General features: G+C 42.0%; 1 protein-coding gene across 1 annotated transcript in view; it reads left to right on the forward strand.

Annotated features, from left to right (window-relative positions):
* Positions 1 to 15,648, forward strand: part of ank1a (ankyrin 1, erythrocytic a) — an 86,505-nt gene that overhangs the window by 21,200 nt on the left and 49,657 nt on the right. Inside the window, exon 2 of the mRNA XM_041042068.1 lies at positions 11,630 to 11,722. Within this exon, the coding sequence (XP_040898002.1) occupies positions 11,630 to 11,722 (93 nt within the window). The remainder of the gene's footprint in view (positions 1 to 11,629; positions 11,723 to 15,648) is intronic.

Below are 15,648 nucleotides of genomic sequence, written 5' to 3' on the forward strand. Positions count from 1 at the left end.
GCTTCCTTTGAATCCAATGTATGGTGCGTACAAACCTTCACACCAAGCTTGTAGGCGTTACATTAAAGCTCTTTAAATGTAATTTCCTCTCCTCATCACAATTTCCTCTTGTGAGAACCCCACTCTGTATGCTTTTGGAGGCCTTTCTCTTCCTAAAGGTTTGGAAGACAAATCCATTTTTCTGTGGGATTTTAAAGGCTTAATGCTTTGTCTCTCACCCTCACAGCTCGTTGGCTGCTGTTTTTGTCCCTTACCCTCCTGAGAATATTACCCTTCAGATTCAGTCCCCCCATGGTGAATCTAATCAAGGATGCTTGCAATAAAGTTTTCTCTTAAGAGCTATGCCCTAGCCTTCTATGGTATTTTATTGCCTATCCACATTATGTTCCCACAGTATGAACAGTCTCAGTACTACCTCTTGAAATTTCCATCATTGGGTTAGGGTTTGCTTTAGGTACATCTGAAGGGGAACTTCATCAATGGTACATGTCAAAGTCTCTTTGCTTTACTTCTTTTTTGTATGAATAAACACTTTTGCCTCAAGTGATGACATTTGAGTCAGTGTTGGCCTTGGCTGAAGACCACAAGTTTGAAAATGAAAAATATTTGGAGTTAGAAAGAAGTGAGCTTATCAGGCAACTGTAGCCTGCCCTCATTTATATTTGAAGCTAGCATCCTAGAGTTACATTAGCCACTAATTGCATAGCACACCTGAATCTAGGGCCAAACTGACAACGGTCATGTTCCATTGTGGGCAATGTAGGTAGCAAGGAAGAAAAAAGATATCTCTGGCTCTGCAGCATCAATTTTGATTATCGTCCATCATGAGTCTGACAGTGTGCAGACGTGTAGTGCTAAATTGGGGCAGTACAAAATACAAACATTCTCAAGTACTAAATATAATGCTTGAGAATCTTTGAAACACTTGAAATATGTTTTTCCTAAAAGCCGTGACTCCAAAGCTTATTTTAGAGCAACTGCGTATATGTGTGAATACCTGTGCCAGAGAATGTGTTTACATATGCAGTTGTGATTGTGCCTGTGTAGTGTGTGTGTGTGTGAGTGTAAACGATTACATACAGGTGTGAGTCGGAAGAACACTGACTTACCACAGCAAAGGCGCTTAATGAGCGCTACATGTACAAGGGATAGAGGGGGCATCTGTTTTGGTGTCCCTGGAGGGAGCTGGAGAAAGTGAGAGTACAGCTCTGATAGATGACCACCAGAACCTCCAGCTCTATTCTGCCAACTGCTGAGCACAGACACACACACGAACAGTATACAGTATATACACACAAAAGCAAGCGCACACACTTAAAAGGAATTCTCTTGAACATCGTCCCCTAGTTTGTGTGTGAGATCTAAATGTGTTTGTGTTATTTTGCATATTAAATCTGCATTGGCTGGATTTTTGTTCCCTTTTTTGTTGAAAATAGCTGCCTTTTGTGGTTTCTACATGGACTCAATAGATCTATTGTTAAAGTGAAACTGTTCATTAGAGCAGTTTTAATAAAGGGTTGTTTGTGTGTAATTCTTATGGGTGTTGTACTTTCATGAATAACAGTGACACGAATGAAGTTGAATTTATGTGTCAGAGTAATGGAATGGTTATCAGGACTGTGAGGGTGGCCGAGAAACCCGGTATAAAACAATGAGTTGCAGCAGTCTGGAGCAGTTCCCAATTCCATTTTATTTGTCAAAATGAGAGTCTTGCTCAGACTCCAAGGTAAAAATTCACATTGGGCAACTAGAAAGAGAAAAGTAAGCAAAAAAAAAAGAAAAATAACAAAAAAAACCTCACTTCTCAATCAAAGTAATACACAACAAAAGAATTCACTCTAAACTGCCTTCCTGGCTACACCCTTAAAACTCGGGCCCACGGCAGGAGCTACGTTCGGGAGCTGTGCTTCTCTTCTCTGGCCCCCGGCCACCACAGCCTCCTGACTTTTATACTGTTGGACTACATCTTCCCAAGCAATCAAAATCAATTATGTCGTCCAGCACACTTACAATAATAGCAATATCAAATAACACATTATCACATGGAAGTTCAGTTAAACTTACTTTAAAAACACATTTCTTTTTAAACAGGATACTTATACTGGTTATTTCGGCACAAAAGACAAAACACCCCTTCCACTCTACCACACTTTCTTCCCCTGTGAACCCCCCTATTTAACCAAATGGACTGCTCCAACCCAAGTTTGGCTGTTCCTGGTTTGAAAGAGGAAGACGTGAAACAAAGGAGACAGGTGAATACAATTTAAATTCAATACACAATCACTATGCCTCTTCTCTTGTTCACCCCTTCATCCAAATGTTCATACCACACACATCACCACCAACAATTCACACCAGAATCGACATTCTGATAAAAAGAGTGAGAAAGAGTGTGTAGTGCATGTGTCTTACTTTAGGGCACGGGATCTCCCCGTGACAAGGACTAGGGATGTGCCCGATTCATCGATTCATAGATTAATCGTGACGCGACACTTGACGATTCAGAATCGATTCATAAATGTTCAAAAATCGATTCTTTTAATAACGGAAGGAAAGTGCAGCGGTCGGAACGAAAAAAAGTAGCGCGTGCCCCCCGGACATATTATGGGGCCCTATGATTTCCGCGATCACTGAATCGCAGAATTGGCCGACTAAAACGGAATCTATTTTTAACGCGGAATATCGCGGAATTTGACATAATTTGAGTGCAATGCTGTTTTCGTGTGGAATAGGAACGTGCGTCAGGGGAAAACTGCACGGAGGGAAGCAAATCTGGGTGGCACAACAAGCCCCTTCCACAGACTAAGCCCCTCCGCCTTCAAAACAATGCAAGCATGGCGAAGCGGCTGCGTACGGCTTTGTGTTAGTCGGCGAAAAAACTGCGAAACTCGACGCGAACTGCTCGGCTCTGTACTGAGGGGTTAGCGCGGAGTGTCGCATATTCTGTCAACACTCCGTTGACTGGAAACGTAAGAATACGCGCAGTGACCACATAGTGTCCAAAATCCATATGAGAAACAATCTGGCTGACATGCACATATAAAAAGATTTAAAAGGATTACTTTCTGGACATGTAAATCAAGATATCAGATTGTAATAGAAGTGGAAATATTGTCAATTTCCTTTCCCTATTTTTTTCTTTTCTGACAGATATTTTTTTCATGTACATGTTCATAATAAAATAATCAAATCAGAATCATGTCAGTACAGCCACACAATATATATTTTTAGTATTATTATTATTGTTTTTTATCTACATCAATAAATGAAACAGGCATTACATGTGCAAGCTAATGTTTTTTTTCTTCTTTTATCAGAGGAGTTTGAAAAGAAAAGAGAGAAAGGTGTTTTACTTCAATGAATGGATATTTAAAAATATACATTATTTTACAAGTAACTACAGAGTGAGAAAAGAAACATTCTGTGTGGGAAAAAAAGGTTAATCGAGATGCATCGAAAATCGGGGAATCATCGAATCGTAGCACTGTGAATCGTAATCGAATCGAATCGTGAGGTGACTTAGATGGCACACCCCTAACAAGGACTATTTCTTTCTGCATGTAATGAGTATTTTAATGGGTGAAAAGAACATTTTTTTTTAAACCTTTGCATTCTATAGCAATTTTGGACTTTACATTCTTCACCAGGTGTGTTTATCAGAATCCTTTCTTAATCTTCAGAATGCACGCAGATCTCTGTATTGTTTGAAAATGTATTAGTACAGGTCTAATGTTCAGCAAAGAGACATCACATGTAGTGTTTGTGTTTCAAAAGCACACGGTGACCTCAGGCTTTTCAATGACAAAAGAATTACTTGTATCACTTCTAAACGTCTAATCTTATTGGCGTTCAGTTTTTGAGACATGATGCTCTGTGTGGCTAGACTATACACTGCATGCTGATTAACAGTGGATAGTAATATATTTTGTCCAGTACTACTATGCCCTGGTTTAAAGACCTAGATGTATTGTCCACACTGATGTCTGGGGCACAGCAGCTGTTCCTGTTGGTTTAGTCTTGGCATGGCTCTTTGGCTACACTTAATAAAGCATGTAATGTTCATGCTACACTTGGCAGGGGCGTTTGCTGGACTGGTTGGTGGTTCTGTCGAAGTGTTGACGTGAGTCTGGGTAATCCACCGGCTGCTCTGTTATGCCTGTGCACAGCTCTGGGCTGGCCCCATACAAAAGAGCAGACCTGAAAAGCACCATAATGAGGCACAGGCTGAAAGAAAAGGCATGTCTCTTTCCATTTCTCTGAGCGAAAAGAAAAGAGCAACATAAAAGAATAAAAGACAAGAAAGAAAGATGAAAATAAGCCTCTCAAATCCAGGTTTTTGGCTGCGCTGTCTCTTTGAGTTTATCTTTTTTTTCATGCATGTGTTTTATTATGGTAATGAAATCTTGGATAAAAATAGTCTGGGATGGAAGAGCAACGGTATTCAATGGAGGGAAGAGAAAAATAGGAGGGAGGGGTGCCGGGGGGGTGCACCTAAATGTCATTGATAAAATGCATAAAGAAATTTCAGCTGGCTTCCCTCTCTCTCTCATACTGTCCATTTCTGTGTCTTCTCTTTCTTTTCATCTCTTCTTTCTTTTACAGCACTTAAGTCCACACATCACACAAGTCCCAGGGTTCACACAAAACATTAAAACAATGTTCACTCGGTGTCATGTTGTAGTTGAGCTTCACAGTGCTCCCACCACAGTAAACACTGAAATTTCATTGTAGCACTCTCATAGAATCACATCATCCTTTGTTGGTTTATCTGAGTTTCTTCTCTTTCATCTCCTGGTCTATTTAAACTGAGTAACATAACATGACTTGTGATTCCTCACAGAAACTTTGCCACATCCCCATAAACTTTTATATTAAGTATACTGGTGGCAGTAGGCACTCATATCCATGCTCTCAAAAAGTCCTTTTGTTAAAACAAACTCTTCCACTCACTGCCTCGACAATCCCTCGATAAGTATTCTCTGAGGAAGACGAAAAAAGGTACAAACAGAGCTAAAGATCAGAAGAGGCTGTACTTTCTCTCCACTGCAGAGAACATCAAAGCGGTCTGTCCTTTGTGTGCAGTGATGTTAATCTTTCTGCTTTAATGACCTCTGACCTCCACAGGCTCAGAGCACAGGATGGGGACTAGGATTATCCAGAAGGGAGTGACAAAATAACAGGAACACCTTAATATGTAATACCATCCAGTTCCTTGGCCCCTGCGTAATTTGTTGTAAATTCAGTTATTGAAATGATTGAGGTTTGCAGTTTGTGGTGTTTTTAAACAGACAGCGTGTAAGAATTGTTGAATTCATGCTCCAAACAAATAGGGGGCAGCATTTTACCAGAAAGTTGGGGGCGTCCACCCCAATCGTAAGAAACAAAGGAATGCACTCTTTGGTCCCTCCTCTCCCCTCCCCTTCCCCGTGTCATAGTTGGACCGGCCAACAGGCAGGACGAATCCCAGTGGGCCATCACATTGTTGGTCCAGTGGCGCGTCAAAAAATCCATAGTCTTTTACCGGCCCTGTCTGTGTACCTGTCATTCAGGGTGCGCATGAGACTGAATGCTACAGTGACCAGCTATCGCCTCTTGAGGACCAAGGTGGTATTACAAGATGGGACGGGCTGGGGCCAGCTGGTTTTCTCCACGTTCTATTGACAATCTTAGTTCATTTTTGAATATTTTAAACTAAAATACTTATTGCCCCTTTAAGCAAATATCCTGTTGAGGTTGCTACTTGGCTGTCTGTGGTTTGGTGCTGGGAAGTTAGCGTACAGTGTACAGAGGTTTTTTGTTTTTTTTTTGCTGAAAACAGCTGCCTGTTGCTGCTGAAAAGCTGTGAGAGGTGAGAGTAAACAGAAATAGTAAAGTTGTGTGCCAGGACACCAGCGGTGAGTGAAAGTGAGCTGAAAGATGCTGTAATGGTCTGTACCTACAGAGTCATGTGACAATGCTCTTTGAGTTTATTTGGCATACGCATAGTACTTTGCTCAATTGTTAAGATAACAATAGAAAAACAACATTACAGTCTTTAAAATAACTATAAAGTTGAGTCAGCATCCTTCAAAAGTTTTAACAATTTGTTTGCACATATTTCAGAATTTTTATGCTGGATTGCATAAGTATAGATTCAAGGCATTCCAGTGATTTGTATGTGTCTCCTAGACATCCTTATTGCTAGTGCACACCACTGCGATGGCCCCCTTACTGTGAATAAAGACTGAACAAGAGTGAAGACACAGGTAAAGGCGGGGTAGACAGTAAAGGATGAAGATGGTGGCTGCACATGCTCATACACAAGCACGTACCGGACATGCAGAGAGAGTTGGACAGGGAGTGAAAGAAAAAGAGGGTAGAGGTGATAGGTGGAGGTGACTGCGCCATCCTTCCCTTTCATCCCAGCTGGCGGTTCCACCTGTGCCCCTCCAGAAACCACCTCTCCTCTGCTGATGGAGCTCAGGCTGGTTGCTGCTGGGCACAGAGCTGGCAGCTCTCAGCCATGCATTATTAATCAGGCTGGGATCTGCAGAGCTCTCCTGTTCATTCTCACTCTCTTTACTCTCCTCTTCCATATCTGCACTCATTTATGCCTGCTTACACATAAAACCTCTCACCCATTTCAGATGTCTCAAGCAGTGATGTTTTATTTATATGTTTTTTTGGGGGGGGGGGGGGGGGGGTTTACATAATGCACTGAAGTTTTTCTAACCTATTTAGCTGAATAACTTTCCACGCAAGGATTAAGTTGTTCTATACTAATATATACCAGAGAGATTTCGCAGTATGAGTTGTGGGTTCAGAGATCAAGATTTTTGGCTCTTCTTCCACATGACACATTCAGTCATGACTTTCCTCGTAAAGACAAGGAAAGATGCAGCTAATACTTCATTCTCACACTCAAACCACCCATAGTGCTGCGAGTGCTATGAAACGTGGCAACATTTTTTTCCTTTAAGTGCATTTTTATTTTAATACTTCGTCTTGTCTTGTGTATGGCTGTGTGGTATGTCTGTAATCATTGAAGATATACCCCATTTGGTGTTTTGATGATGGTAGAGCAGAGCGCTGACTAATACATTGGTCCAAAATCTACCATAGGTGTTTGATAGGGTTGAGATCTGGTGACTGTGAAGGCCACAGCATATGATTCAAACCATTCAGTGACTCCTTGTGCCCTTTATAGAGGCATCTGCATTTGCTGTGTTTCTCCACTCATTTCAGAGTTTTTCTTTAATTTGTCACTCTTCTTTTAAATGGTAATGATGGGGTTAGGTTTAGGGTGGACAACCTTTAACAATATGGGGCTTATAGTTTTTCTTTTTATATTTATATTTCTCAACTTAAGCTATCTGAAAAGTGTTTGTTTGGTACAGATACCATATAGCCCTGCTGCTAAGACATGCAGATACTCCAAGTTCTTTAAGTGCTTGACCTTTCTTAATTTGTTTTTAATGCACTTTTCTAACAGCCTGTTCAGCTAACAGACACCACCATCGTGTGTTCAGTGTGTACTGTTTAGGTCTACACACAAATTTGTCTTCTTTAATCACCCCTGTAGTTTATCACATCAGGCGAACATCCCCTGTGCTTTCCTGATGTGTTCAGTTAAGTTGTGTTGAAATAAGAACCAGAGGCCAGATGAATCAGGTGTTTTATGGGATTCTGAGATGGGCTCTCTACGGTCCAGCACCTCAGTGAAGATGCTATCCTGTTCTAACTCCACTTGATTTTTTTTTTTTTCCTCAGGAGTTGAATAATTTAGTACGGTTCCATTTAGTTTAGATACTGTGTCAGCCTTTCACAAAGAACTAGCCAGGCATTGGCCTAGTTTGACTTATGACATTAGAGCTTGATTACTTGATGCTTGTCCTGCGCTTGATGATAATGGACAGGAAGGTGGACAATCAAGAGAGAAGTTGATGCACTTGAGGACTAAAACAAACTCGACTGATGAATAGGCGTTTTGAGAAAGGTGCTTGGTTCTTAATGCTACAGTCGTTTGTATATCACGGCTCCTCTGACCCTTATTGTTCTCACTGTTCTCATAGAGGGACTGTGAGTTATTGAGGCAGTGCAGGTCCATTGAGCAGCCGAGAGCTCTTCTTCCCCTGTGGAGTGCTTATTCTAATGAAAGCTCTGTGTGCACTATAACAAACACCTTTATGTATTGTGAAGTAAGTGTATTCTTGTCTTATGGTTAACTGAAGGACAACTAAATCCGAACATGTGTGGTGTGTTTTTAGGTGACATTGTTGTGGACTGCTTTGGTATCGTGTTGTTTTATCAGTGCTTACTTATTGTGTGTGCGTTAAATGTGATGGGCTGATCTGGAGAGTACAGTAACCATCTCTGGTGAGCCGCAGCAGATTCTGTTGACTGTCAGCACAGCAGTATGTTAATGCAAAAACTAATTTGATGGTGTTTAATTTCACACATTTGCCTCTTTACGTTTTCTGTGGTTTCATCGAGTCAAAGTTCAAGTCGAAGCTCAGTTTCTTTTCTGTTCCAATACTTTTCTGATTGGAACTTTCTCGCCCATTTCTCTGGTCCATCTGAAGTCATCTGTGTCAACATACAACAAATGATGCTTGTGACAAATGAAACACAGAGACAGCCTTGTTATGTGATGTTTCACCAGTGCCTCTTTCTCAGTGGATTACTCTCTAATCATTCTTCCACTTCTCTCGCTCACACTCCTCTTTCTTTAATATGAGACTTTCTTTAACTTGCACTCCTCTCTCTTTCGACTCTGTCCTCAGTTCTACCCTCAGCGCTGCTTCAGTAGCTGACACTGTGAAGGATAAGCTGCAAATGTCGAGAGGTAGCAGCCTCCAGAGTGGCCCTTCTCCAAAGGCCATCATGGTGGTTTAAAAGCCTATAAAGCAAACGGAGACAAAATGATGTGTCCTTTTTCTGTTCTGCTGTACATGACTCATGCTGGTTGTCTTATGCTTGTCTTGGAGTTTGATGTAATGTATACCCAAATGCCAAGAGGCTGCTAGTTAGTTGTCCAGAGACTATAAGTGTTATCCCTTTATCCCTCTAATCTGCAGTGTAACGGTTTGAGTTCCCTCAGCGTGTCTGTTCACTGCCGAGAGGCTCCCAGAGGCTCCGCAGCAAATGGCCTGTTACTCTTATCAGCACCTCTCTTCCCCTCTGCCTCACTCTGTTTCCCCTCCTCCTCCTCCTCCACCCCGTCACCCCTCTCTCCCTGTCATCACTAGCCGTCTGCTCCTTAATCCAATTATTCTTTTAAGCTGACACGCTCTGTAACTCACCACAAACTCTACGGATGACGCCGCCGTGCATCACGTACACACATCCACACACAAAAACACATGCACACACCACCCGCTTCACCCATGCAAAGACAGTGTTACTAAGTACTGTTACTACAAACATTTCTCACAGATGAAGGTCATGCAAAGTGCAAATTCCTGCTTAGAAAGTTTAAAAAAAGGATCAAATGTTCCACATGCATTACCATTCTCTCTGGTTGTACCTTGTAGTCGCCTTGTTTTGTCTATTTTCGGGTGTCCTAACAGAGGCTTTGGCCTCTGCTGTCACCCTCTGATTCACTGTACCCTTGAGGTGACTCCGTTTGTTTTCTGTGTATTGTCCTCCACTTCCCTGCTATGTGTGTACCAGCTAATGCATCTGTCTTTGCAGACACACCACCTGACATAGAAGGTCCTGCTCCCTCTTTGTGTATGTGTGTGTGTTTCTTCTATCTGTGTCCTCATGAGGATAAAATGTCCTCACAAGTGTAGAAAGATGATGAAAATCCTCAGAGAGGATGTCATTTTATCTTTCCTCACCAGTTTAAAAGGATTTTTCAGGTTGTTTTTACACTTAAAAGTAGAATTGGGGTTAAGTTTGTATTAGGATAAAGTTTAAAGGACCCAGTATACATGGTCGGGCTATGTGTTTCACAAACCTTTTCATGCAGTTAGTCTTGTAGTAAGTGCAGTAGTAGATAAATGTGTGTGTGTGGATGGTTGAATCCTGGAACATGTGCGCAAGTAAAATCCTCATTTTCCCTCATCACATTCTGTGTTAAAGAAGCCAATCTACAGTCTTCTCCTTCACGCAACAATTCACGTGCTAAATGGTCCTTCAGTGTAAAAATAAATGTTATTTTGCAATGTCAACACATGACAGCCCGCATCACTGCATCTTAAAAACATAACACAAGTCCTGTAAGAATGCTGGCGTAATGTAAATAGTAAATGTGCAGTAGCGGCCATGACAGGGTAATTAATCCTTTGGATTCTACGATTTCACCCCAGTGCAAATCTTGACAAGCATTTCTGCCGCAAAGGGGCAGCGAGCGTCACAAAAGGAGCTGTGTTTGGTTTTTTTTGGTGCTGACACAACAACAGTCAAGAGTAACAGATGGGGTTTGTGTGTGTGCGTGCGGGCGCATGGGTATTTGTGTGTTTCAGGGTGACCGGGACTAGAGTCCACAGTATGTATTTGATCTGAATCTCAGCTGAGAGAGTCTGAGCAGACCTGGTCTGCAGCTGTCCCTCTGTCTGTCTGTCTGTCTGTCTGTCTGTCTGGAGAAGTTTGGGAGGTTGTTGTTGTTTTCTTTTAATTGTCTGTCTGATTTGCTGATGGGAGCAGACAGTTGTTTCTGGGAAAAAAAACAAGCGTTACTTGATTATTGTCTGGAGCTGACAGACTTTTGTTGGCTGTTTTTTGTATAAATGACTGTTTAAACCATTCTTGCTGTTTTTCGTGACTATTGTGTATTTATTGCTGTCGCTCTGCATACTGTATTATAAAGAAAATTGTTGTTTCTTTGCTACAAAACAGGTCACACTTGGCCCTCTTGTATGTTTTTATTTTTCTTTCTGTTATTGCATTAACAATATTTTCATGTTGTGTATTTTGTACTGCACGTTTGTGGTTGCACATTTCTATGTATGAATTCTGGGTAAGTACACTACATTTTGTGTCCAGATGCCACTCGGACAAGCGTGGTATGACGGACTCACTCTGACGTGTAGGTGGCAGATTTCCACAGAGACACAGCCGATCCATGTGTGACCCGCAAACCATCAACACCAGATTCTCCTCTATCACCATCAGTGTGGCGTTGCCCAGCGATCACCACTGTATGTGTGATGTCCTCGTGTCGTGCAACATCGTGCTTCCACACTCATTCCACTCATCCTAACCTGACCTGCTTCCTGCAGGGAGATTTCTTTAGGGGGGCGGAGGGAGGCGTTTGCTTGGGATGGGACAGGGTTGGGTGAGGTGGGATGAGGTGGGGTGGGGTGAGGTGGGATGAGGTGGGGTGAGGTGGGGTGGGGTGGGGTGAGGTGAGGTGGGGTGGGATGGGGTGGGGTGGGGTGGTTCCTCTTCCTGCTCTCTTTCCCCTCTCTCTCCCTTCTCCCTTCTCCCTCCTTCCCTCATCCACCTTTTCTACCTGTCTCAATATAATGTTCCCCTTGTTCCTCTTTGAATCTTTCTCATTTCCTTGCCATTGTTTTGTGTTTTCGCTCTGTTGCTCTCCTCTCCCCCGCCTCTGCTTTTCCCCTTTCTGTTCTTTCTCTCCATCTCTCCGCTTCTCACTGTTGCGATTAACTGGGCTCTGTCTTTATGTCGTATGTCCTTTTAGGCCCACGCCGTGCATCGCTGGCTAATCGATCAGGACAGTAGTGTGAGCTCTGAGATGCCGGATGGCCAAGGAGTATGGCACTATGATGATGAAGTAAATATCAGCAACACGTATATCTGGCTTTTCCTATTTCTATCTATATATCTATATGTATATATATTCTGTATTTATGACCATCTTGTATCTGTCACTTAAAGTTTGTGTCACTGTTGTTGCTCTGCTGTTGTTGTTGTTTTTATCTTTATCTCTCTTGTTTTTGTTGTGTGTTGCTTATGGTATTGTAGTTCTGGTTCCTTTGACTTTCTAGTGTTGCTGTTGTGCTGTGAGCTGATTCAGTCAGGTGTCGTGGGATCAGGCTGGAGCTTTTTCTTTGTTCCTGTTCTTGCTTGATGTATCGTACTAACTTGCTGATTTTAATTTTTTTGTTTGGTGGTTTTTCTTGTTTTGCGTTCTTTCTTTTAGTTCCACATATTTATATATAACATGTGTGTATCTGTATCTATATTTACATCTATATCGGTGTCTGTGATTTCTCTGAAATTAATGTTCACAAGCAGCATATTACATGGCAAGAGTCCACGGGCAAAATATAGCTTTGATATAATTTCCATAGAATCGATAAAAGTTTCAAGTACGTCTGCGGTTCCTGCCACACAAAGTATTTCACACAACACAGGTTTACAGTAGTGATAATAGACAACAGTCCAAGTATTTTTCCTGTGGGTTCTTCTGATTTATAAAATATGCTTGTGTCATTTGTACCACTGTGTTCGTGTTTAGGATTAAATTAAGGTGTGTGTGTGTGTTTGTGAGAAAGAGAGAGAGGAAAAACAGAGAAAGAGAAAGAGAAAGAAAAAGTGAGTAAGAAATGTGTGCGTGTGTTTTTGGGGAGGGAGGGGTCGGCCTCTTAATTCTTAGTGTGTTTGTGTGCATGCTTTGTTTCTGTCCTTGCATGGCTTCTGTATGTGTATTAGTATAAAATATGATTTGAATGTCCATCTATGTTGTGTCTGTGTATCAGTCTGTGTTGTGTGTGTGTGTGTGTGTGTGTATTTTCCGTTGTGGTCTTCCTATTGAGTGCAGTAGATGTTGTGGTTCTGCCTTGCCTTTGCCCGTGCCTTTGATGTGCCAGTGTTGTGTATTGTGGCTGTTGCGTATTTCCCGTGTCAGTGGTGTGTCATGTGCTCTGCCTGTGTTTTGTCTGGTTTTATCTGTTTAAACAGTCTGGGATACGTTTGCCAAAGGTTTTATTGCACCTATCCAACAGATGATCTTGAATCCGTTGTCACTCGACAGAGGAGAGATCATCTTAAGTGCAATGCAGCTGCTGGGAAACTTGTTCCAGACGACTCTTGCCCCTGATGATTTCCCCTCAAATCCTAGCCTCCCCCTTGCGCTCATGTCAAATTCCTAAACCTACTCTCCCGATCTCCATATTGCTCCCAAACACTCTGGAGCATTATTGGGTCAACCTTCACTGAGCAGAGTAAACCATTTGAAAGTGCAGACAAAAGAACAAAAGACTAAAAAAGATGGGGTGAACACATTTAGCACAGAATGAAGGTAACAAGCAAGTGGATCATCAATAACAGTTTACCTTGGCCATTGGCCCAACACACAACAATATGGAGTATTGTCTTTCCCTCGGTGATGCTCATGAATGCGTGTGCATTGGGCAATTGTATTTTTGCTTTGTTTTGAATTTTCTTTTTCCTTTTGTGTGAATGGGTGAAAGAGGATATTTTTATTTGTTTATTTGTCTGTCAGGACTGTAAACATCATCCTGTTATTACCACAGACCCAGTCCTTCTGGGACCATAGACGCAGTCTAATGTTCTTCAGGTTTCCAAACAGGTTCATCAACATAAAAGTCAGCAAATGAGTAGATAGAGTAGACTATAGAATAGGATGGTCCTGGGTCATTTTGGAAGGGAAATATGGCGATTGCTGAGTGTGACAAACACTTTGTTTGTGCCCAGAGCACAGAGAAAGGGAGTGGTGCAGTGACAGATCGTCCTGAAGAGCCCAGTCCCCCTCACTGGCCCTTAGCCAACACAGCAGTGGACAACAGCAGCAGCATAAACCAAATCCTGAACAAGGTGTCTGCTTCCCTAACTAGTATTTACTAGAAAGTGATTCAGTATGCCCCTCTGTCTGCAGCTGTCTGTCTCAGCTTTGTCTTTCACTGCTCCAGTCCTGCATCTTTAAAGAAAACTATAGAACATTGTGCCAAAGCCACTGATGAGATCTGGGAATGGAGCAAAATTGCAAAAAGCATGAAATAGTAACAAACATGAACGGTCAGATGATCATACAGGTTGTAAACAAGGTGACAGTTTAGTCTGATTATCCAGATGTCTTAATTTTGAAATAAAATTGCATGCAGCAGTGTCTGCAGAGCCGTTAATAATCCCTCACTTCACAGGAAAACTGCGTGCACAGCTGATAACCACAGCAGTTACAGTAGGTAAAGTCTGAACCAGGAAGGTAGGATATTAACTGCTTGGACGGCTGACACGAGAAAACCGTGTCAGGGTCAAATACGACTCTTTGTATTCTGAATTTGTAATCCATGGAGTTTTAATCAATGGAAACGGTGATAGATGTTTACAGCGGACAGTTTGGGTAATGATTTTATCGTTTACTTTTATTTTCACTTTGAGACAGATTTCACTGACCTGGAAGTTTTTTTTACATCCCGATTGTCTGACTGCTCCTGTTTGTTACCCAGTTGAGGTTGCAGAGTACAAAGATCTTAGCAGTTAATGTTGTGAAGAAAATATTATCATAACCAAGAAGAACCAAATGACCAAAGCTGTGACAGTAAAAATCTGAAACACCATACATGCACTTAATTTTATTGTTCCCAGCTTTGGGAACGGGAAAGGTTCAGAAGCATTTAGTATCATGCAGATTGGCCAGTCAGCATCTTAGTGACTGAAACTCTCACCACCCCTCAAACTGGTCGCACAAACCATGACTCTTTCCCTGAGGGCTGATTTAATTTACACAGAAATCTAACGCTTCATCAAATGCCCCATCCAAGCCCGCCCCCTCCTGTAACACAGCATTGTGAGATGTCAGAGGTCTGTGTAAAGGCGCCATCCCCTTTGCCACCGTTAATACTTAGTGGGCCTGAAGAATATCCCTTATCATCCCACAGCTCTAATTACCCCTCAGTGAGTCCTCGGAGACAGATGCTCAGGGAGCCAAGCCCCATTCGTCACAGTACGGCTGCATGGCAGACTCAATATGAAAAAAAAGCAAACTGTCACACTCTGCACTGTCACATAAATTCTCCCCCGTCTCAGTTTCTCTGTTCCAGCTGCTCCCCAGCCCACTGTAGATGCAGACTACATTAGGAAGCCCATTCATGTCCAGCCACCAGCAGTTGGCTGTAATTTGTTTCGGCTAGGGGGGCAGAGTTTAATTTACATGAGAAAGACCACAGCGTATTCAGATATTGTAACTCATTTTTGTCCCAGGGTTATTGATACCAGCTTCACAGAATTCAGATTAAAGGTAGAAGGGGCTTTACTGCCATTGTGAAACACTGCAGAAGTCGTGTAATAATGTCTTGGTTGGCCAGATACCCAGTACAGGAAGAAGACAGGAGAGCAGGATTCTCCTCGTCTTGCTGACCCATTAGAAACTGATGTTTTCTGGCTTATTGCAACAGTGAGACACCTCAAGGGAACAATATGGCCTACAAAGAATACTTTCAATAGAGCTATCCAAAGTAACTATAACCTAAATGCCTTTATGAATGCAGACCACAACTATTGTGCACTACCGGTTTGTGATACCGGGTTGAAAACTCCTTGAAGAGGGTAGATTAGAATTCACATAGCATTGCAGGTGAACAAAATTGCACAAGCACATTTCACTGATGAGAGCAAGCTGTCTTAGTTAGCACAAGGATAAATATACAAACCTGATCTTGTCACAAATGAACCATGAGAGGGAAAATATAAAGAGAAAAACTTTGCTGCCTTTGTCATATGAACAAACATGTAGTT

Source organism: Toxotes jaculatrix, chromosome 7 (genome assembly GCF_017976425.1).
Source record: "Toxotes jaculatrix isolate fToxJac2 chromosome 7, fToxJac2.pri, whole genome shotgun sequence".
Classification (NCBI taxonomy): Eukaryota; Metazoa; Chordata; class Actinopteri; family Toxotidae; genus Toxotes; species Toxotes jaculatrix.